Raw genomic sequence first — 22648 nt, forward strand, 5'->3', positions numbered from 1 at the left:
AAAAAATTCATTTAAAAGCTGAGTGAGGCGTAAGAAATGACAGCTAATGATGAGCTTTTTGAAGTTTGATCTATTTGTCTGTGTTCATTAAAGTCTGTTTGCTCTAAAATCTGTATAATCTGTAACTGGGAAAAGGTCATTGATATTTCTGTATGAATTATTTGACATAATACATCTAAAACTAATTAATTTATGTAATTTTTAATAAATATTGATCGTGATCGGCCCTTGGCCAGGACCAAATTTTCATTTTTGGCCCCCTTGCATCACTGGGTTTGACCCCCCTGCTCTAGAGGCTCCAGGACTAATGGGGAACTGCCATTTCTGGAGCTTCTTAAAGAGAGTTTCAGTCTTGTAACTTATGTTATAGTTTGATTCTACTTTACTTAACTCTGACTTGACTTTGACATATTGGACTCTGACTCACTTTTTCTCAAAAGTCACAATAGCAATCACATCCGACTTGAATTCTGTTGATTTAAATGACTTATAATATAAAAGCTAAAGCTTAGAGTGGTGAAGAAGTGGATTTTATTTTGTATTAGTTTTTACTCCAGGCTTCAACTGCAAAATATGCTTTAAAATCCATCATCAACACAGCTTGTAAAAGAACTGTGTACTTCTCCCTTCATGTCATTATTGCCTATGAATATCCCTCAGCAGTGCTACAGTGTTGTTTTTTCTTGCATATCTGATGCATAAGACCATGCAAGCATTGCATCTCTATCAGTAACAGCTCTATCAAGTTGAAATAAAGCCATTTTAACAAGCCGCATGTCAGAACTGTTTAAAAGCTCAGAGCATGCACAAATAAAGCCATCAGTGTTACACATTTGTTGTTTTTGTCACATTTTTAAGATTGAGATGTACCATTACATAATATAGACACCTAGGCATTTTAACCTGTGGAATCTTTGTATATGGAATACTGCACACCTTTTGAACTCAAGAATATGTATTCATCCATTTTTACAACCTCCTTCTGAAACATTACTTTGAACAGAGTGTTAAGTATGTCACAAATGCACAAATGACTGGGTGGATCTAATAGGGACCCACTTTAAAGGTAAAGAGCCACTTTAGGAAGGCATTTTGCCAGAAAGAGGACTAAAGTCTATTTAACTCGCCAACGCATCTTCAGGTGTAATCGTCTATGTGCATAGCATGGCCCATCCGTCTGTCTGCTGATTCTAGATTGCTTCCCCTAACGGTTAGAGGAAGAAAATGGTGATTAAGTGACCTTGGCACATCCCTTGTGGCCTTATATTGAGACATTTCTTTCTCTCTCAGGGGATTTGGGAAATATTTGGGGCCCCTGCTCACTTTGCCAATTGTTCAAGATATACCATCAGAAACCATAGATTTTAATGGTGGCTTGGTTTAGAGATTCTCCACTAACAAGCTGCATTTACATTTTGAAAAATCTTTAACCATCCTACGTAATAGTATCATCTTAGTTAACTGTAAGGAGAGTCGGCACAAATGTACAGTCTGGCTGTGACAAACATGCAGGCAGAAACACACACACATACAGATGCAAATATGTGTAGTTAACCAAATTTGCAGGAGCAAGCAAATACATGGATGCAGATCGAGAGTGGACCCATTATTTTTTCTAGGTCTCACTGAGGAGCTATTGTGCTATGTAGTTGCAGTGAGACCAAAGTAGTTTCACTCATTGCTATACATAAAGCTTTCACCTGCTTAAATACAAAGTTAAACATCCAAAAATAGCTCACAAAGTGGAATTTAAGAGTGATCGCTAATGCTCTGCAAACCATCCTACTCCCTCTTTTGCAATTACTTTATCCCTGCGAGAACATTGAAAATACACTGTCAGTGTGTTTTGTGCAGGTTAGACATTGGTGCAGCCTATTAAAAGTAGAGTCTCCAAACCTCTTTCTCTTACTGCCTGCCCCCAGCTTCAGTTCCCTCTCTGCTGCTTAAAGTGTCCTGGTTGTTCTGTTACAGTGCTTTGTGTTCCCAGGTCCATTAGCTAGCCTAGGTCTTTCTCATCAGGGATGTGCCATTTAGTTGGCACTTCTAAAACTTTGAAATCTAGCTTTGTTAGATAGAAACAACCTCTGTCAAGGAATGCATTTTCCATTGTTTTTTTTGTTCTGATTTTAATTATGTTTTTATTTTACCTGAATTATTTATTGTGTCTATAGCAACTGCAGTGTTTGATTGTTTCATTTTATTTTGTTCTTTTCAGAAAATCCAAGCATGATGAAAAACACACAGAATCCAAACAGTAAGTACTTCAGTCACTCAACTGACAAAACTGAAGGTGTGCTTGTTTGAATGTATAGATCTTGACAACAAAAATCCAGTTCTGATCAAAAAGCAAATACTTTATGACTCTAGGATTTCTATAATCACTGTATTGAAATATGTCATTTTTTATTCAGTCCTGGATGTTTTGCCCCATATAAACTCCTTGTGAGTTATTCACACAGGATTAATCTTTGATGATGTTCAGAAGCAGGAAGCAACAATCCTCTCCCCATGACTAAGTGTGCATGTCACTTTGGGCTGAGTGTGAGATTATTGGTGTTTCATATGTGTGTGGCGGTGGCTCATTTGCGGCTTCTAAGATTATCATATGTAAAGTGAGGGATTGTCAGGAGAAGCCACAGAGATGTGACAACAGCCTCTCCGTCTCTCCAGTTTCTCTGTCTCTCTCTCTCTTACTTTTCGTTGAAATCTTTATGTCTGTTATTCCATTCGTCCTCTTTGAAATTTACTACTTTTGGATCCACCATTGCGGTTCTATTTCTGGTTGTCTGTCCCTTCTTGACACTGCTGTATTTCTCTTTTCTATTTTTTTTACTTATTTTTGCCACACTGTCATATTTTATGTTTTATTTACATTTTTTTATTTTTTCATGTAAATCAGAATATCTGATTTGATGCAGATTTTCCATCACTCAGACCATAAGAGGTGTGCAGATTATGCTTTAGTGTGAAAAACAATCAGCTCTGGTTAAATAACCAGAGTTCTGAGCCTTAACAGATGGGCCTCTGAAGCATGAAGTGGTTCACGACTCACCAAGACGGAAATGAGAGTGCGACCCTGTAGAGATGGGTATCAGTGCTCTGATACAGTGAAAGAAAAACTGAGTGAACTTTAACAAAAGACTCCTTAATAGCTCATCTAGATTAGTAAAGCCCATTTCCACCCACATCTCAGCCATACTGTAAAACCCACTCACATCTGGCTTTTGTCTTCAGCCAGAAAGGCTATAATCTGCATTCATTTGCTGATCAAATGACTCTGCAGTAGTCACAAGCAATGTACTTATTGACTCTGGGTCCCATAAGATGTGATAGACATGGGGCACCCAGGTGGACATGCAGATTTTTAATCACTGTTAGCTGCATTAAATAATGCAAAACTATTCTGAGCCTAACTAAAATGTAAAAGCAAAGTGTGTATCAAAATTGTGTTACAAATGGTATTTATACTTGGAATGTTTTAGTATACATAATACGGTGTAGTTGGAGTAACTATAGACTGTGATTAACAATAGGTAAATAGTTAAAATCTTGTGAAAATGCAGTTTTACTGTAGAAATTGTGATAGACTATTTTAGATTACCATATTTAATGCTTGATAAAACTGTTATAGTAAAATACAATCTTTGTTCATTCTATTAGTTTTAATTGCTGAATTCTGAATATATTTATCAAATTTAATGAAACATTGCTTCTCCACATCATTATCCAGTGGATTAACACTATAAAACACTCCCAACCAAATTATGACCCTTTCCTAAACCATGAAAAAAAATCCCTAACACTGTAATGAAACAAGAAAATAAAAGTTTACTCTAAATAAACCAAATGCCTAGTGAAATCAAATGTTCAACAAAAAATAAATAAATACATGAAACAAACAAGATAGTATAAAACAAAAGAAATATATTATTGTTTTATTGTATTATTCCAAACGGTCATTCATCTAGTGTCTCAGGACTTTGAGTCCTGAGACCTAACAACCTGTCATCTGTTCATAAGTGAATAACTCATAATGACCATGAAGCATCTATTATAATCACAGTTATTGCATCAGGGGTCCTTAGAAAACACTAGTGTTTGATCCCCTGCTGTGAAAACAGGTCATACATTATGCCTGCTGCCTTCATGAATCTCTATAAAATGCAGTCATTAGTTACTGGCATTTTGCATCCCTTATTGTCTAGTAACATGCTCGAAGTAGAAATTGTAACTTCTGTAACAATTTAGAAGCACTGGAGAAACTATAAAGCATCTGGATTGTGAGTATTATTTATTATTGTTGAAGTAACGAGCTGTTAATGGACTAGGAAATTCATTTTTTATATTATAATTACAACTATATAATCCCTAGTGCATGTGTGTGATGCCTGAGTTTGTCCCAGCCTACAGTGAGAACAGTTTCCCAAACAGATGGGAAGCAGAGCTGTCTCTAAGCTTATCTGTCTAGTCATACAGGGGTGTAATCTGATATAGGCTTTATACTATCCGTATTTTTTTACATCAGAAACATTACCTTGTCAGTTCTTTTATGGTTTCCCTAACTAACTTTTTTGTTTGAAGTTGGTATGCTGTTAGATTTGCCCATTTTCCTTCTTTGCACATCATATCTTAAGCATGCAAATCTGCAAATGCAAATAATGTGCTAAACACAGGAACAGGTGTGTCAGAATTAGGTCAGAATGGGCTTACACACATGCCTTGCATGCAGCTCATACTGGTATATAGCATGAACCCAAGAGGTTATCATACACGTGCCTGAGTTGAACAGCTGAATATCCAAATCTCTGTCTGATTGATGGTTAGAACCACCAACCATGGGACTGTCAAGGCCATGGTAGACAAGTACCTACACTTTCTATTGGGGTTATACTCATTCATCTTTGTCAGTTTTCCAGTCTCTGACACAGCTTGTCAAGCTGCACTGTATGGCAATGAACTGAATTTATCAGATGAGTGAAAGTGAGGACATGTTTTCTGTCAAAAAATACTGTTTCTATCAAAATGGCCAATGGGAGTGTCAGAGGTTTAAAGTTGTCATTTTTATGTGGGCAGTGTGTCCTGATGGCTGAGACAGATGTGTGATCATAAAGAAACTTGTTACTAATGGTGTCTCAGGTGATAAACTTTGCTTTTATTTGCTTTTATAAGCAACACCCTAAGAGTTAGTGGTATAATCAAATGATCTGCATTTTGAACAGTGAAAACCAAAATAGTTTTATATCCTCCTTTAGCATAGATCAAACGGAGGAAATCAGACTTAAAGAGTTACAAACATGCAATTAAAATTTTGTCTGGAGTCTTTTTGTTTAGCTAAAAGAAAGAAGAAAACAACAGAATTGCTTTGAAAAACATTAGGTCCAGTACATAAAGTTATCCCTCAATATCTTTCCACAGAATTCAGTCCTAGTTGTCAAAGAAAAATCAGTTTGGCACAAATGCACTGAGGTCTGAGCCAAGAACTTGAGGAAAACAGATGGCTTGGGGACTTGCGTCTATGACTGTGGATGAGAAGGGGACCTCAGATGATGATCTTATGCTTGAATGAACCCATTACCTAATGAGAGAAAATACTTATCATGAAGATCCAGTTGTTTGTGTCCAATGTTTTGTGACTTGAATAAAATGAGTGCACTCTAATGTGTACAAAACCAGATTATGTAGCTCCACTGACAATTAACATTTGTAATTCATGTTAGCACCTTCATTATTTTAAACTATCAAGTCAAACACGATCCAGCAGTTTGTGTCTTAACTCATTTAGCATTTTCTAATGGGCACATTGTTCAGATGTGTTGAGTTGCATTTATCTGACAGATCTAACTGATATCAGATCATATTGTAAAGTGTGGCCACACCCTAATGTGGTGACTGAATGTGCTTCAACCACAGCCTTGGAACAGTCTGGATAAACAGTTTCTTATGTCAACACTTACACACCTACAGCCAGTAACAACTTCCCTCCTACATTATCTCTGTTTCAGGAACAGAAAGACTACCATCAAGCTGATGTTTCCTAATCTCTCCCTTTAGAGCTTTATAATAAAAGTACAGGGATAAAATAAGAAAAAAATGCAATCACTTCATATTGTTCCATTTGATGTGAGTATAAAAATTTTAGTTAGATGCTAATGAGCAGCTACATTTCCTATGTATCACTACTTGTAATTCACATATATCTACACAGATATATTTTGCAAAAAATGTGTTACTCAAGGGCTCTATTGCTGTCATGGCGAACAGATGACATAAAGTTAATAAAATAATGCAATAAGAATTTATTTGTTCAATTTGTTCTTCAGATGATGTTGTGATAGGCATAAAATGAAATGAAAACATGTTTTATTAGGTTAACAAGCGTTAAAATGGTTTGCAGATAATACTTCCAAAATTATGATCAGAACTGTGGCTCAGAAATAAAGAGTAGTTTGCTGCTAATTGAAGAGTGGGTGGTTTGATCCTGACTTCCCCCATTATGTGCAAAAGCATCCTTTGGAAAGATATTGATCCCCAAGTTGTCCCAAAATTGTGTATTGGTGTTTATGTTTGTGTACATGTGTGTGTGTGTGTGAAAAGATGAATGTGACTTGTAGAGTAAAAGCACTTTGAGGGGTCAGAAAGACTAGAAAACCCGTTAACAAATGCACGAAAAAAAGACGTTTTTTTGTTGTTTATGTGTTTTTAATCAAGCAAACAATCAAAAAATGTAAATATTGTAATGATATAAAATTAGAGTCTTAAATTACAGTAACTGATCCAGACTTATGTTGTGCCTTACCCATTTACAAAAAACACTCATTTCTAACTTCCCATTATTCATATTTGACTATATATTCACTCTGCATTTGAAGTGCCTTTGACTCTACAATAATACGCTGATGAGCATATTGGGTTTAAGTGCCTTTCTTAGGGATATGCTGACACTTCAAATTACTGTGTATCAAACCACTTTTCCTCCAATTGGAAGACAACCATTTTACCACCTAAGCCACAGTCACTTAATTATTCTTCTGACTTTTTAACACCTTTATCTGATTGTGGTAGTCTAATCCTTGCACGGAGAAGCTTACTTCTCACCAATATTTCATACTCACAGTGCTTTCATAATTTCTACCATTGATTTCCAGTGGATCTCACATCCAAGAACTGGAAATGGGCAGTCAAGAACACACAAATCAGCACCCAAACTAAGCCTTGGTTGAATTGTGATTTACTGGAGATGAATAGCCTGTTATTTTAAAGAGCCCACTGAGAGTCACTGTCAATTGTTCCTGCTCCTAATGCTGCTTATTGCTCCTGCAACATAATATACCCATCTCCTGACTGTGGTTGTGATGGTGTTGTTGTTCTAGCAAACAGTTTGATAAATCACCCTTACTTTAGTGCTTTAAAAAATATCTTGACACCCATAGATTGATTTTTTTTGTTTAACACATGTAACTTTATACACTCAACAAAACTGAGTAATATTGATAACATATGTACCATATGTCACATCAAAATTTAAAAAAATCCAAAAGAAAGTCCCCATAAATGTCAAAACTTCATAAAATAGTAATGATTACCTTGGTGCTGTTCTGGAACATATTATCAGATTTGGTGACATATATTTATACTTTCAACTTGGCCTCAGTTAAACCTGCTGTGGTCACATTAACTACACGGACACAGAATTGCCTGTTCAATGAAGCAAGTAGAGCAGCTGCTCCGCCACTTTCTAAAGTGGGGACTTTTTGCTCCTTCATGTTGTTTGACTTAAAGAACATGTAAACACTCCCAGCAATAAGACAAATGCATGTGTTGTTTATTGATTCTAATTTAACTTCAGCAGTTACAAACAAACAAACAAAATACATTCTACACCACCCCCTCTTTAGTGTTGAGTTGGATCAGTCCAACTCAGCTAAATACCAATGGCCATTGGCTCAGTAGTCAGACAGCATTTAGCTGAGGAGATGAGAAAGAAAGCTGAATTTTTTATTTTTTTTAGTATTAAAACTGTACTGTATCCTATTCTGACTATAAATCAACGTAATGTAAAAACCTTGAGTGATATTTTGCTATTTAGGAGTGCAAGACATCAAATTGGTAAAAATAAATAAGTAAATAAAAATGAAATGGGAACTAGTCCCTTTCATGGTGGTCCCATGGGATCTCCAGTGTCTCCGATTGTGGCTAACCTCTACATGGAGGAAGTGGAACAGGGAGCCCTGAACCACTTTGAGGGAACAACACTGAGCCTCAAGGATAAGACCAAAATGTTCATATTTTGGACCAAGAAGACAGATGGATCAAATGTGAGCTGTTCTGGATTAAACAAACATTTATGGAACTAAATGGACTAAATATAGCCAAACAATGGAAAAAATTGTAAATGTCTAAAACGATTTCATGTAATGATTAAGCTATGGTTAGTTTAAAAAGAAAGAAAAATTAAGAGTCACAGGCTTTCAAACTCAGGTCTCTCATGTGAAAGCACACTGCAGATTCCATTACACCAATGTGTCACTATGTCCCCAATTTTGCTTCCCCATTTTATGACATAATCAGGCACCCATGCATGTACAATATGATAGGTTAATTCAATCTGACAGACTAAAATAATAAATTTAAAAGGATAACCAATCTGTCTAAGCTCATAATTTTCAAAAAATCCCCCCCCCCACACACACACATATATATATATCTTTAAAGACAGCTGTGTTTGGTCTCCTTTAAAAGTTTGTGTTTGTTCTCAAAATGAGCAGTGTAGATTTGTGTCTTCGATAGGAGGATTGGTGCAGCGTCTGCAGTGATGCAGGCGTTGTGCTGATCTGTCATGGTGAAAAGTGAGCTGAGCCAATAGGTGAAGCTCTCGATTTACCGGTCAATCTACGTTCCTACCCTCTTCTGTGGTCACAAGCTTCGCAGGGTGTCTGGGCTCTGCCTTAGAGATAGGGTGAGAAGCTCGGTCATCCGGGAGGGACTCAGAGTAGAACCGCTGCTTCTCCACATCAAGAGGAGCCAGTTGAGGTGGCTCAGGTATCTGCTTAGGAGGCCCCATGGACGCCTCCCTGGTGAGGTGTTCCGGGCACGTCCTAATGGGAGGAGGCCTAGAGGAAGACCCAGGACACAATGGAGGGACTATGTTTCTCAGTTGGCCTGAGAATGCCTTAGGATTCCCCCAGAAGAGCTGACCCAAGTGGCTGGGGAGAGGGAAATCTGGGCCTTTCTGCTTAGGTTGCTACCCCCGGGACCCGACCCCGGATAAGCAGAAGAAAATTAATGGATGGATGGATGGATGGATGGATGGATGGATGGATGGATGGATGGATGGATGGATGGATGGATGGATGGATGGATGGATGGAGCAACAATTTCAACAATCCAAATCCACTTTTGTTATTTGTTGTGACACGTGTTTTTTGGTTGAGATTTTTCTTTTGGTTTTTAGCTGATTTTATTAAGTGATTGCTGTTTGAATAAGATTGGAAGCAGAGTTCTAGTCTTTTAAAAAATGTTTTTAAATTGCCTACAACCTCATGACTATATTCACTTCCATCAGTTTTTTAATTTTTCAAAATAAAACGAATCCTACTTGGTTTATTTTGAAAAAGTAACAAACAGTAAATGTTAGGTTATTTCACACTAAGTCACTTTTATTGCATCTTGTTTAATTGACATTTTCTGTGCTCGTTACAGACAGAGCCTCCCCCATGGACGTGTTTGGACTGATGTGGATTGCACTTGTCACAGTTACAGTGGAACTGACGTGAAACCTGAAATTCAAGACACTCACAAATATAAACACATTTATGCCCCAACAGTACAAAACATCTGCGTATGCACACAAACATACACACATATAGTACAAAAACTTTCCACAATCCTGAAAGCCTTCTCCAGTCATCAACAGATCCTCCATATGTCACTCAAACAGAAAACGGTGACACCACATGATGGTACTTCACTGTTATGTTTTTTTTTTTGTTTGTTTGTTTTTTATTTTGTTTGTTTGGTTGTTTTTTTAACAAAATATAATCAAGATAATATAAAAAGAACAATGTGATGAACATGACTGTAACCTTCCCCTATATAGTCTTGCCCTATGACCTTTTTTTTGTCCCACATCTGCCTGTTGATAAATAAAATCAGTTGTTTTGAAACAGAAAAGAGGAAAAAAAAAAACATTTAGACTTTTTTTTAATGAGTCATAATGTTATTGATGTTTAGTGAAATGTGAAATATGGAACTGGCTTTGACTGCACCACTTTATCAACCACTCCCATCTGTTCCATGTCCTGGGATGGACCGGATTAGCAACAAGCTGATAAACCATTGGAGGACAAATCTATAGATGCTCCAAGGGAACCTTTTTTAACTATATATATATATAATATTATAATTTTCTTTCTGATGGCTCGGAATGTACAAGAAGATTTAAATGCATTGAGAAACCTGGAGAAATCTCATTTTTGAGTGTATTTTGTGTACAACAATGTAAATATTGAAAAATAATTAAAAAGGATATATGGGTTATAGTGAGGGATGGTTGCTGAAATCATTGGAGTTTATGCTTCTCCACCTTTGTACGTCATGCAACTCTGTTTTCAGAGATCTAGTGAAAAGAAACAGCTTTTCTGTTTATTGCTTAAGTTATTATTCTTTTTTTTTCTACATGGCAATTTTCCAAGGACAGAGTAAAAAAAAAAAGAAACTAACATGTGTCTGCTGTTTTGGGGTTGTGGTGCATGTGACGTTTAAAGATTCTTTCTCCCTTTCATGTGTTGCAACTGACAGCACTGCAACTCTATGTCACTGGCCTGTATCCAGCTATTTATCTGTGACCTACATTGTGTACAATGCATAACTCTCTTCCTCAGACATTAACAGTACTAGTAGGATCATTTTAGCAACCATTCCAGTGGGGAAATCACCTGAGGTAGCTTGTGTAAACAGGGTTGTTGCATTTGTTTCATTTCACCTGTATTAAAATGGACAGATGATAAAACTTACAAGCCTTGAGTTTACTTGTAGTGGTGTTGAGCAGTGTTTGACATACTCATAAGTCTTGTGATATGTAGCCCTGGGTATGCATAATAAGTAATATATTACACACACATTCAAGGTTACCAAAATTGTCCATGGTCTTGATTTTGAATAATCCTTACAAATCAGGGAAAATTATGAAAGCAGTTGATCAATGACTTGTTGACGTTCAAATTAGGCATTTTTTCACATAATTTTAAAACTGACCTCAATTTTCCAATCTCACATTGTTGTTCTTTGTTTGCAGTGTATACACTTTCAGTGAAGAGTTGCTTAAGTTGTAATAATCCTGCTTTTTTAATGTCATATGGATTGCAATTGTAACTATCCTGAGGATATACTGTATAGAAATTAAAGTTTTAGCCATGTGAGAGACACTAGGGAAGCTTTTTAAATACAGCTGAATGAAAAAGATGAAGACATCTATTTGTGATACCATCTCTTCTTGTCAAACTAAAATCTTTAGAAGATGAGCACAAACACAGTTAATAGGCATGCACATGAACTTTGATGTAGAATTATTTGTTTTGTTTTGTTTCAGAAAGGTTAAGAAAAGGCACATATACTTTTTCATCCATTGTAAACCATTATACCCCAGTTATTGTCATTTTATTCATTGTGCAATTTTCTGCTATTTCCTTAACATTTTATCTTACTCCTCATACAAGGGTGGAACATCAGCTCAACCTTTCAAAGCATTAGAATATGCAAAATTCCATTACATGACTTGATCATCTTACCAAGAGAAGTGCATCCTAGCTTTGAGTGAGTGGATATGAGAGCTGTATTACAATTGTCTACAAGTTTATACTATGTTAGTCTTTGTGTATCTCAACAAGAAAAAAGGTAGATTCAACAGGCAATAAAATAACACTTTTAAACATGTAGTTTTATTATATTTTCTCTCAACCCAAAACAAACACTATTTGTCTGGTCACATATCTTCAGTTTTACCCCTCAAAGATTGATTGCATTTTGAATTAGTCTTAACTTGTTGCTGTTCAATCAGTTACTATTTTGTTTTTTAAAACAACAAACAAACATAAAAAACGATTTCTCCATTATGGTGTCACATTTAGCTTTAATTATTATGTTCAGCTAGGCACAGCTTACTTGTCTAGTCTGCTTACTAATCTATGTAGTTACTGCAGGAAAACCTGTCATTAAAAATGTAACTGAGGCCTTCTTAAATATCATAAATTGAGCAAGTAAAAAGAGGTAAAAAGTCTCTACATGTGCATAGCTGACAGTCATTGTTTTGAAACAATAATGAACATAAGAAGCTATCTTCATGATCTAAATATTAATTATTCAGAAGTCCGTCTTCCTTGCAGAATCTGGTTTCGTTTTTGTTGTCACAAGACAAATGTGTCACATGATCAAAAACCACCCACATCAGACCGGACACCTGACACACCCTTTGAACAAGTCTCCACCTCATACATCTTTATCCTGCTCTGCAGAGTGCTGTTAAAATAAACACGGTTTTGTTTGTGACTGTAGCCCTGCTCTTGTATGTTATCAGCTTCACAGATGACAGCTTGACAGCGGCGACAGTGGCGAGTGACAGGTTTCCAGTACAAGAGAAATACACGTTTGCATGTAGTGGAAATGAATGACACTGTCAGCTTTCCAGTTAAAAACTTTTTCCATTGTGTTGCCATTCTGATGGTCATCTGACAGTTTTTTGTTTTTTTTTATTTTGCATTACTTTGCCAGTGCCACTTATCTTTCTGGCAGCAACTTTAGGCTTCCTTTTAGAGAGTATATTCAGCATTTTTATTTTCCCTGACAAAGACCTTTGATATGTGTCGTGACTATGTAAATAGATGTATCCTGGTTAATAAGTATTTGATAAATGTCACCTGTGCTTACACTCCACCCCTTATTCAAACTACACTTCTGCAGCTCTGAATGTCCGTGAGATCATGTTAGGGAAGTGTTACCTATAATTATGTTTGTTATTTTTCCAACACTCACATTAAAACAAAATATAAACTTAGCCACCTCCTTTTTATGCAGAAGGTGCTGCACCAGCATAAATAAAAATAACTTAGACTTTGTCAAAGAAATGATTGGTCTGAGTGAGTGGATGGTACTTGTACAGTCAAGGGAAAAAGGAGGGTGAGTCAGTAAAGCCAATATTGATCTATTGGTATTTACACTGCCTGCATATGGTAACTGGGGCAGCATCTGACTTGCCACAGGTGATGCATGAAAAAGTGCTCCGCCTCTGCAGAGCAAAGATGCAAATAGCAATGCTAGGGCTATCATTTTACACTTGATCCTTTGAGCAAAGAGGTGTAGTCATCAGATCAGAGCAGCTCTCTTACAATGAAAACCAGACAGGTTCGGTCAGCTGAGGTGCACTGACAATATCATTTAAAAGGATCAGTCAACTAGCCTTTGCTGCCATTTCTTTTTCAGCTATGCCTATTGCAGAACTTTTGGGAGTCCAGTTTGACATGCAGCTGCTGTTGAAACTAAGCGTTTCTGTGGCTGCTGTGCTGCTGATTTCTTGGGTCTACAGATTCTACAGCTCCAGGAATGTGAGTGAAACACAACCCTGTGGCAAAGACAGCAAAGAAATACAACATGCTGCTTGCCAGAACTGTAAGAAGAAACTACAGCATCAAAGATTACAAGAACAAGACGAGGATAATGAGGACAACCAAGACTCAACCACAGATGACTTGGCATCTGATAGCAACAATGAAATAATTGAAGAAGCTCTTCAAAGCCAAGCTAAAAGCAGTGAGAAGACTTGTGGAACGTCCAGTAGTGATCAAGATAAATACATGAGAGAGAAAATCCTACTTCATCAGAATCAGCCAGTGGATTCTACCTGTAATATTTCACTTAGATCTGGTTTGAGCCTTCATGATCCAAGAGAAAATAAGATGGCCTCTCCAAAAGGACGCCGTTCCCCGTGCTTTTTGAAGAAGCTGGAGGGTGGTGTTGGTGTGGGCAGGGAGTTAAGACAGGACTTGGAGCACCAGGGGGTCTACTCTAGCTTCCTCTCAAAGGCAGAAATAAAAGTGGAAGATGCTGAACTGGTGCTGGAAGGATCAGAAGACCAGATTGTGCATGGAAAGATTTATGATTACTATGTTGAGTCTTCTTCTCATTCAATTACAGATTCAAAGACTTTGATGGGTCAATATGAGAGGGACATTGAATCAAAGCAGGAGTTTGGAAACCATAACAGCAGCCCCACTGAATCTCCTTCCTCTGTAAGCCCAATCGTTATGCGGGATCTGGTTTTTCAACAAAGCGCAATTGAGGATGCTTTCTTGGAAGAAAGCCTCAGGCTGAGACACCCTGCAAGGCCTGCCCTCCTACGCAAGGAAAGCTATCTTTCTGCAGCAGAAGAGTCTGAGCTCTCTATCCCATCTCAAATTTCAAGAACCTCATCTCCAATGACTCACTCTGTAGCATCAATGAGTGACATGACTATCTATCCACAAACCTCTACAGATGGCAAAGAGCATAAAATGAAGGAGGAGACGAAGCTAGAGACCATAGCAGGGGCTCAGTTTTTACACCTTCCAGGAGAAATTTTCCTTGGTACAGATGTTGAAATTTTGAAAAGTAAACTTGATTTAGGTAACTGTTTAGAGATACTTTATCAAGCCAAGCAAAATAGCCAGATGTCTGTACAGCAAGCAGCCCTAGGGGTCATGTCAGACAACTACCTGCAAGTGCTCCGGGACCCCAACCTTTATGGAAGGCTAATGGCTAATGAGCGAGAACAAATTCGAAAGCAAAGAATGAGAGGAAGACAATTTGTCATAGTTGCAGATATGGACCCTCAAGACTGGTTGAGAAACACAGAGGGGCAGAGAGCAAATGCAGAACAGAGGAACACGTCCAGTGCAATGTACTATTATGATGACTACAAAGACTCCTGGCATACTCTCTGCCTGATCCCACAGGAAGTCATCTCTAAAGCCTGTGCCATGTGTACAATGGATAACTACTTATTTGTGGCAGTAGGCTGCCAAGGCAAAGACAGAAAAATGACACCCTCAAAGAGGGTGTTTTGCTACAATCCTTTGACATCCATTTGGAAAGAGATCAGTCCCATGAATGAAGCCAGGCCTCGCTGCAAACTGGCAGCACTGGATGGATACATCTATGCTATTGGAGGGGAGTGCCTTTCTTCAGTGGAGCGCTACGACCCACGACTGGACAGATGGACATTTGTGGCTCCACTGCCTAATGATACATTTGCTGTTGCACATCATGTCACAGTGTGCAGTGGAGAACTTTTTGTTTCTGGAGGTACTCTTAGATATATGCTACTGCGCTACAACCCCAAAACTAACACCTGGAGGCCAAGTCTGATGGTAGGCAGCAATGACCGAACCACAGATATGGTTGCTGTGAGAAGATTTCTCTATCGGTTTGATGTTAACCCTCTGCTGGGTGTCAGTGTATATCGCTACCATACAGTCGCACGACTATGGTATGAGTGCAGCTCCAAACAAATTCTCCACTGCCCTGCCTTCCAGTGTGTCCCGATGGATGACTTGATTTACTGCATCAGCCGGAACTTCACCATGAGGTTTGAGGCCGATGAGATCTCACCTGTTTTTGCAGATGAGAATTTGAGTGCCCTCTCTGCAGCCAAGGGCGTACTTTTTCCTTTTGTCCTTTCTCTATCTGATAAAAATCCTCGACAGACAAGTGTGTAAAAAAGGGGGAAAAAATCAGCTTTTACTCAATGATAAGACTGGGTAGTTACTGAATATTCCTATAAGGACATAATTTACTTCCACTTTATAACAGATTATGTTACCATTTTGACTTTTTTTTTCTTTTTGCTTAGCCCAGTCTAATGTCAAATGTTATTGCAAACCTTTAGTCATTGCACTGTCTATTTGAGATGTTAATAGCATACCTTCTCCACAAAGCCATAACACACTAGTTTTATAAACAATGCTATTTTAGTAGATTGGGTATTACACAAAGAGTTGTGTGTTTTATATGTGACATCCTTGGCAGTAGATATAAAGTATTAGACTGTTAATAGTAGTCATAATTCTGTTTCTTTGGCTTTATGCAGGAATTGCTGCCATGCTAATTCTTTGCTGCTTTGATTTGCCGCTCCTTACTTCTATTGTGGTAGTTTATGTCTTCACAGATGTCTAACCTCTTCACTGCGAAAGATAATTCATAAATAATCTCAGAGTAAATGAGTTCTTTCAGATCTTATATTTTAGTGCTTGAGCAATATAGTAATAATCTATCATTGCACTCTTTTGTGTAGGGCACGAATATATCTTACACAGCAGCTTAGTTAGAATGCCATTATCTAAACTTGCTCTTTAAACAATGACAGGGTGTAAATGAGAATGCCATACAATATAAATTGTTAGGTTCTCAAAGCATTTGTTACTAAGTTTGAAACTTTTAAAGCTAATGATTTGCTGTTATTTTTCTCATTTTAGTCATCCTTTAATAGTCAATAGAAAAAATGCAAATGCTTTAATCATGACTGAGTTGATTGTTCATTGCATCAAACAAATATGTGTACTTTGTAGTCTTCTGTTTTGTAAACATTAAAGAAAAATTCAGTTGTATCATTTATTTTTTTATCAACACACAATTACAGATGAATGTTTTTTTAAGTATATATATATATATGTGTGTGTGTGTGTGGCTTACAACAAGTAACAGAAAAAAGAGAATGACTGAATACTTTAAATGATTAAATGATACAACATGTAAAAAATACCTTTATCAAATTACTTGTTTGTTTTTTTCTAATCAAGTGTCTAACCATACATAGTAAAGCTGACAACCTAAAGACAATGATATGCTGCTATAGCACCATCATGTGGTCTAGAAGGCAAACACAACTGTGCTTTGGGGAAAATGTTCTAAAGGTTTACTGTAGCACATACAGGTAAGTGTCTGGTGACACAAGCAACAGCACAGTGGAGGGACTAATCGGCTAACAGAGGGTGAAACAGAACAGCACAGGAAGGCAGCAGGGATGTGGAAAAAGGCAAGGCAGACACAGATGGTTGACCATCAAACATAAGAATCTTTGATTCCTTCTAATTAAACCCTTTGATTCCTTGTAATTAAACACCTAATAGAATGAGTGTTAAACATGTCTCCTGAGAGGCTCCTTTTGTTTACGTTTGGGCTTCATTTTGTCTAAATACCCAGATCAGATCTACCATTAAAAATGTTTATTTTTAATTATTATTTCCTTTATGTATTTCTTTTTAAATAAAATCTACAGCTTTCTCTTTTTACTTTTTTAAATACTTTGTTCATTTTTAATCATTTTGACATGGTCTGTTTAGTTAATACTTTTCATTCTCCTAACTAATATTAAAATGAACCAAGAAAAGCAGCACCACTTTGATTAAGTGTTCTAAATTACAAATTGCATGTAAAATAAATTAATGGTCACAGGTTTGTTTTTAAGCCTGTTTTGTTATTATATCTTGACTGAAACAATGATCAGGGACTTTTAGGAGAAAGCACTGTCTCAGGTCCAGATCCTTGTTGATGTGATTAGTTGCGTAAAGACAGCTGGAGAGAGTCCGTGATGTTCTGGCAAACCGATTCTTGCAGAAGGCTTCAAGTGGATGCCTTTGATATGTTGACTGATACACAGTCAGTGTTGGAAGTTGTGATTGCAGCTTTTCATAACTGTGGTTTGTATACTTCAGTGTGCTTGAGTTGGTTGAAAGGGCTGTAAAGATAAAAAAAAAGTCAACTGTCATCTAAAGGCAGTAATTACACTGCTGAATGAATTGGAACAATAAAAGTTGTAGTGAGTTCTTGATTTCAGTTGTTCATTAGCACAATGTGTGTTGTCCTTTTAATTTTTCAGACATTTAAGCAGATTTGCACTTTATTGGAAATGAATACTCAGCATTATGCTTCCCTATGTTATATAGTGCCTGTATCATTTGTACTATTTTCAGTGATCTTACCTAAATTTGGGCAGTTAGACTTCTCAGGCTCACACGTAGAGTTGTTTGAATCCAAGGATCTCACAGGTGGCAAATTATTTTTAAGTTTTTCTGCATAACTTTGCTTATACTCTGTTGCCAAATAATGAGAGGGTAGTGGACAATGATGACCAAACAGCATCTTGTATGGAAGTCCCTGGATAACAATATAAAGACATTTTAATACAGCCTGTATGCAAATGGCTTCACTGGATTAAGATATAAAGGGCAAGACCTATTCTTTTTCAATACTCTTCAAGGGGCTCACTGTGTGTCACAAGCAAATTGCTCTAACTAGCCTTTAAGTGCCTTTTAGGACTGATGATTTTACAGATTTTTCATGACTGCTGAGTCTTACCAGAAACTTGCTTTCATAAGGAGTTTTATCACAGCCCTTTATCTCAGCCATCAATATTATGCAGAAGTGTCCACAATTTAGAGAGGAAAACCCTGACTCGCAGGGTTGTGACAGGCATTCAATTGGTGTTAATGCTCTGAATGAGCAGTTAAAGGCTGACCTCAGCTCTCAGCAGGGCAGATCTTCTCTCCAAGATGTCTGGCTTAAAGTCCCAGTGGGGCCGGTAGTCTACATGACTGGTGCTGCTGGCTATCTTTGGCTCCCGAGTGAACTATGTCAGAAGAAATAAACAGACAATGCAAAGAGGACTGAGGAAAGGGGTATATAGAGGTTTGAGCAATGAGCCCAGCTCAAAGATCAACAAAGCTCACATTAAACTATTGATCCACACTATTGTGTAGTATTCCTTAAGTCGTTTCTCCTCCTAAATCCTGAACTAGCAGCCTGAGGCAGAAACTCTAATCAGTGCAATTATTAGTCTCTGGCTCTACCCTGTCCCATCAGGAGACTGCCTAATAACTTTGCTAAAGATCTGACTACCAAATGAGGTCCTGAAAAAAACAGATGCTTATATGTAATGTTTCAAATTCAGCATTAACAAATATAGTCTCTATTCCCACACTGAATGAAACTTGACATTTGCATCAAGAATGCTATAATACATTTCTATAGTACATAACAGTACAATGGTCAATAAGTAACCACAGGCCTACTTGAAGTCTATCTTCGGCCCAGTTGCCCAACAACACTTTGTTTCCATATTGCTGCTCGATCCTCCATCCAGTTTGGTTCCATTTATCCTGATGAATAATGTTTTGGTTCATTTTTCACCTGATGTCAAATACACTCAGTGAAGAAAATCTGAAACCTCTTCTGTGCAAGGACAAGTAATCAAAAAGATACTACGGTGAAGGATTCACCTGATCGTGTGGTGGTGGCGGTGGTGGGGGTATAGCTTTGTTGCCATGGATACAGCAAACACTGAAGGAAAGGCAAGCCGAGTATCCTGCAAGCAAATGGGAGCTGTCTTACATCTTAAAAAAATGACTCACTTTTCAACTAGGGTTTGACATTTACCTTTTAGTCATACTTCTTTGGTTGTACAATTGTTGAAGTTGTGCTAAAATAGAATTAGAATCCAGACTTTGTATCTTCAGTCTGTTTGTTGGAATCGAACAGGTGTTGTTAATTATTTTATGGGCAAGATTTGGTCTTGAGTGTCTTTAGTAAACAATGCATTAGTGTCAAGATTAATTTAAAAAAATAAACAATAATGGACAGTAAAAAAATGCTGATTTTGTGCAGCAAGTTAAGATTTTCAGTGTTTTTACAAACTCAATTGTATGGTATCAACCTGCACTGCAGAACAGGTAAGACAGTCCATGTTAAAAGAAAAAAAGTTAAAAGAAAATTGAAAACACCTAGCACTTTTCCAAGTGATCTCTTTCTGAAATTCAGCAATGTTGTTTTTTTTTTTTTAGAAATCCAATCATTCCTCACAACAACATATTCACAGGTGAGGAACATAAAAAGGAGTGGGTTAGTACTGATAGCATCATCTGCCACTAGATGTGTGACCTCATGTTTCAAAACAGCTTTGATTGTGTGATACACCTCTTTATCATATTCCAAGGTTGAATGTTCACTGAAACCATGTGTGAGTCATTCAGGGGCTAAGTTGGAAGGGGAGAACCACTTTTCATTGCATGGCCTAAGCTCAGTGGGGGCATGGTTCCCTTTGAGCACTTCTTGGCACACAGACGAGTCTCTAGCGAGGTGCTGTAGAAAATAGAATGCCGTCCAGCCATGAAACAATATGGGCACAGCATGATTTTGTTGGTATGAGGGCAGGTTGAAATCTGCCATCTGCAGAGTTGGGTAGATTAGGACCTAAGCACAGGGGAATGGCAGATGTCTGCCTTCTCGCCTTGCCAGCCTTTGGCACAGAACTGCTGCCAGGTTACCCCCTGCGCTGCCTTTTCCAACTACCACTTTGTGAGGGTTCACTCTAAACTGTCTCAACCACAGGCAGGAAGTGACACATTGGAGAGTCAGCCATCCAGCTGTGCAGGGTACCTGTGATAAGGAGCTAATTGGTACCTAAGAGGTGTAAAGGAAATAAGGAAGGACAATATGTTAAACTGTAGCTATTTTGGGTTGATAGCACAGATGCATTTGGGAAAGACTGACTCATTTGCCACCTTTTAAAAGGACTCTAAACCACGTCTCCAGCTGTCAAAAACAGTGGTGAGTTTATAGACTTACAATAGAAAACCAGAAAACTTCACTCACAGACTATGATATACTTGTTTTAGTGAATCAGGAAATAAGCCAAAAAGCATATAAACAAAAGCTGATCTGGTGACCGATGCCCTAATGATGTACAATTTGACCCTGGAAGAAAAATAAAAAACAGATTTACAATAAGAAGCAAAACAAAAGGCAAAATAAATGTTTTGACAGGTACAGTGAAAGTGAAGGTTATTCTTTTTGAGAGACCATATTTACTGCGACGACATCAAAGAACAGAGCCACAAAACTTTGTGTGTCTCAGAACCTTTGGAAGAAATGATTTCTTATCTAAAATGTCTCTCATCTTTGTTTTATCAGCTGTTGAAGGACAAAGGAAGGACAGCAAAAACAATGCCTAATATAGCTGAGCAGATTGTTTTTGTCTCTACAAAAGGCATTACTGTTTTCTGATATACATACAAATATCATACCCTAATCTGAAACATGATAACATAAGAACTGACAATTACACACATAGTGATACTCACCTCACTTGCCATGCTGACAAACAAGCCGTGTAGCTTTCCACTATTCGCAGCCCCACAAGGAATGTCTGAATTCATCAGCTCAGAGAACACAAGTCCAATTACTGGAAGGAAGAAGGCTGCAACAAGCGCAGCAAAGCCAATTATTAAAATTGTTGAGCCAATGTCCATGGTGTAGCTGGTCTGCTATGCTGAAGGTAAGTCATTAGGAAAAATGTTTTATCTACCTGCTTTCACCTCCCACATCTGCATGCAGTGCATTCTGACCTTGGTTTCACATGATATCTTTAGCTGTCTGTTATGAGGAAAAATAATTACATTCCTCAACATTTATGATTTCTATGTAGTGAAACGAACACATTTCTCCCCAAAACTGCAGAATTAAATATTGGAAAAAATGCTTTTATGTACCAAAATCACTTTTAAACTATTTATACATTTTCATATATTACATTATGCTGCCTTTCAGTTTTAACAATTTCACAGATATTCAGAAAGTTGTGTTGTTTTTCATCTTCTTGGTACCAAAGAGCAGTCTGGTGTTAAAACTTGCTTTTCGGATGCAAAGTGGCTTTTTACATTTTTGAATGTGCAATTGAAAAAAAAATATATATATACAAAAATTCTCCCTGTGAAGGTTAATAGAAAACACCCAGACCATCTGAACTTTCACTGCTAATCTGTAGATGGCAGTGATAGCATGAGAATAAATGAGCTGCACTTTCTGAGATATACTCTGTATCAATTTATACATTCTGCAAGAAGGCCAAATCCACTTATCATACTATATACAGCATTGTACTTTTTAAATCCACTCACTTATATTTAAAATTTAAAAAAGCTGACAATATGTTATAAATGCTACACATTTTGACAAATCCCAGAAATTTCCAATATAAAGCTCGCATCTGGATTTGTAATGTCTTAGAGTTGTTTCTTTTTTTTTTTTTTTCAGCCCTTGAGAGCCCCTCTGTCTTCCCTAAGTAGCTGAGCACAGCACAAAGCAACCATTGTGATCCTGCTCTTTAAACCCGTCCCAGTTGTTGGAAAAAAAAGCATTCAGCAACTCCCAGTAAAGATCACAGTGCCAGGGCCAAACATCACAAACTGGAATTTTGTCTGAAGCACAGTTATTCATATAGATTTTTTTTAGGAAATACGCATGTGGTTTCGTGTTTGTCATCCCGCCAGGATTCTGGGAGTGAGTTGACCTAAATACCAAATTGCACTCGCACACTCAGAAAAACACAACCTGTTTCAAAAATACTGTAACCGTAACAAGTTTGGTTCCAAAAGCTTGAATAATGGACCTTCACACCTAAAGACCACCGAGGCAAGTTTTTGAAAAACATTTTTTTTAAATGTTCACTGTGTGTTTCTGTTCCCCACAGGACATGACCTTTTTACAGTAAAACAGACCTTCACTAAGTGTTTATGTTTTCTAAGCCTAGAAATGTATTTGTAACTACACTGAAGATTGAGATGGCATC

At 37.4% G+C, this 22648-nt stretch overlaps 3 protein-coding genes across 3 annotated transcripts in view; 2 read left to right on the plus strand and 1 right to left on the minus strand.

The window, feature by feature from the left end:
* Positions 1 to 11012, plus strand: part of igsf21a (immunoglobin superfamily, member 21a) — a 159356-nt gene extending 148344 nt beyond the window's left edge. Inside the window, exons 9-10 of the mRNA XM_017408972.3 lie at positions 2216 to 2254; positions 9700 to 11012. Coding sequence (XP_017264461.1) covers positions 2216 to 2254; positions 9700 to 9773 — 113 coding nt within the window. The 3' untranslated portion in view covers positions 9774 to 11012. The remainder of the gene's footprint in view (positions 1 to 2215; positions 2255 to 9699) is intronic.
* A 2251-nt stretch (positions 11013 to 13263) lies between these two features.
* On the plus strand, positions 13264 to 16631 carry klhdc7a (kelch domain containing 7A). The gene has a single exon (XM_017408655.3). It carries the CDS (start codon positions 13476 to 13478, stop codon positions 15741 to 15743), a length of 2268 nt encoding a protein of 755 aa, XP_017264144.1. The 5' UTR covers positions 13264 to 13475; the 3' UTR covers positions 15744 to 16631.
* A 365-nt stretch (positions 16632 to 16996) lies between these two features.
* Positions 16997 to 19363, minus strand: lg4h1orf158 (linkage group 4 C1orf158 homolog). The gene is made up of 4 exons (XM_017408645.3): positions 19095 to 19363; positions 18542 to 18652; positions 18006 to 18180; positions 16997 to 17761 (listed from the first exon to the last, which is right to left on the minus strand). Exons 1-4 carry the CDS (start codon positions 19203 to 19205, stop codon positions 17487 to 17489), a joined length of 672 nt encoding a protein of 223 aa, XP_017264134.1. The 5' UTR covers positions 19206 to 19363; the 3' UTR covers positions 16997 to 17486.
* Positions 19364 to 22648: the final 3285 nt, after the last annotated feature.

This window comes from Kryptolebias marmoratus, linkage group LG4, assembly GCF_001649575.2.
Source record: "Kryptolebias marmoratus isolate JLee-2015 linkage group LG4, ASM164957v2, whole genome shotgun sequence".
Taxonomy (NCBI): Eukaryota; Metazoa; Chordata; class Actinopteri; order Cyprinodontiformes; family Rivulidae; genus Kryptolebias; species Kryptolebias marmoratus.

What these genes read in the sequence shown, in the direction of transcription:
- klhdc7a (XM_017408655.3), top strand. Translation starts at nt 13,476, where the DNA reads ATGCCTATTGCAGAACTTTTGGGAGTCCAGTTTGACATGCAGCTGCTG.
- lg4h1orf158 (XM_017408645.3), bottom strand. Translation starts at nt 19,205, where the DNA reads ATGAACCAAAACATTATTCATCAGGATAAATGGAACCAAACTGGATGG. An exon ending in GGGCCGAAGATAGACTTCAA is followed by an intron (nt 18,653 to 19,094) that starts GTAGGCCTGTGG and finishes CTTCTGACATAG; the next exon opens with TTCACTCGGGAGCCAAAGAT. An exon ending in CTGCCCTGCTGAGAGCTGAG is followed by an intron (nt 18,181 to 18,541) that starts GTCAGCCTTTAA and finishes ATTGTTATCCAG; the next exon opens with GGACTTCCATACAAGATGCT.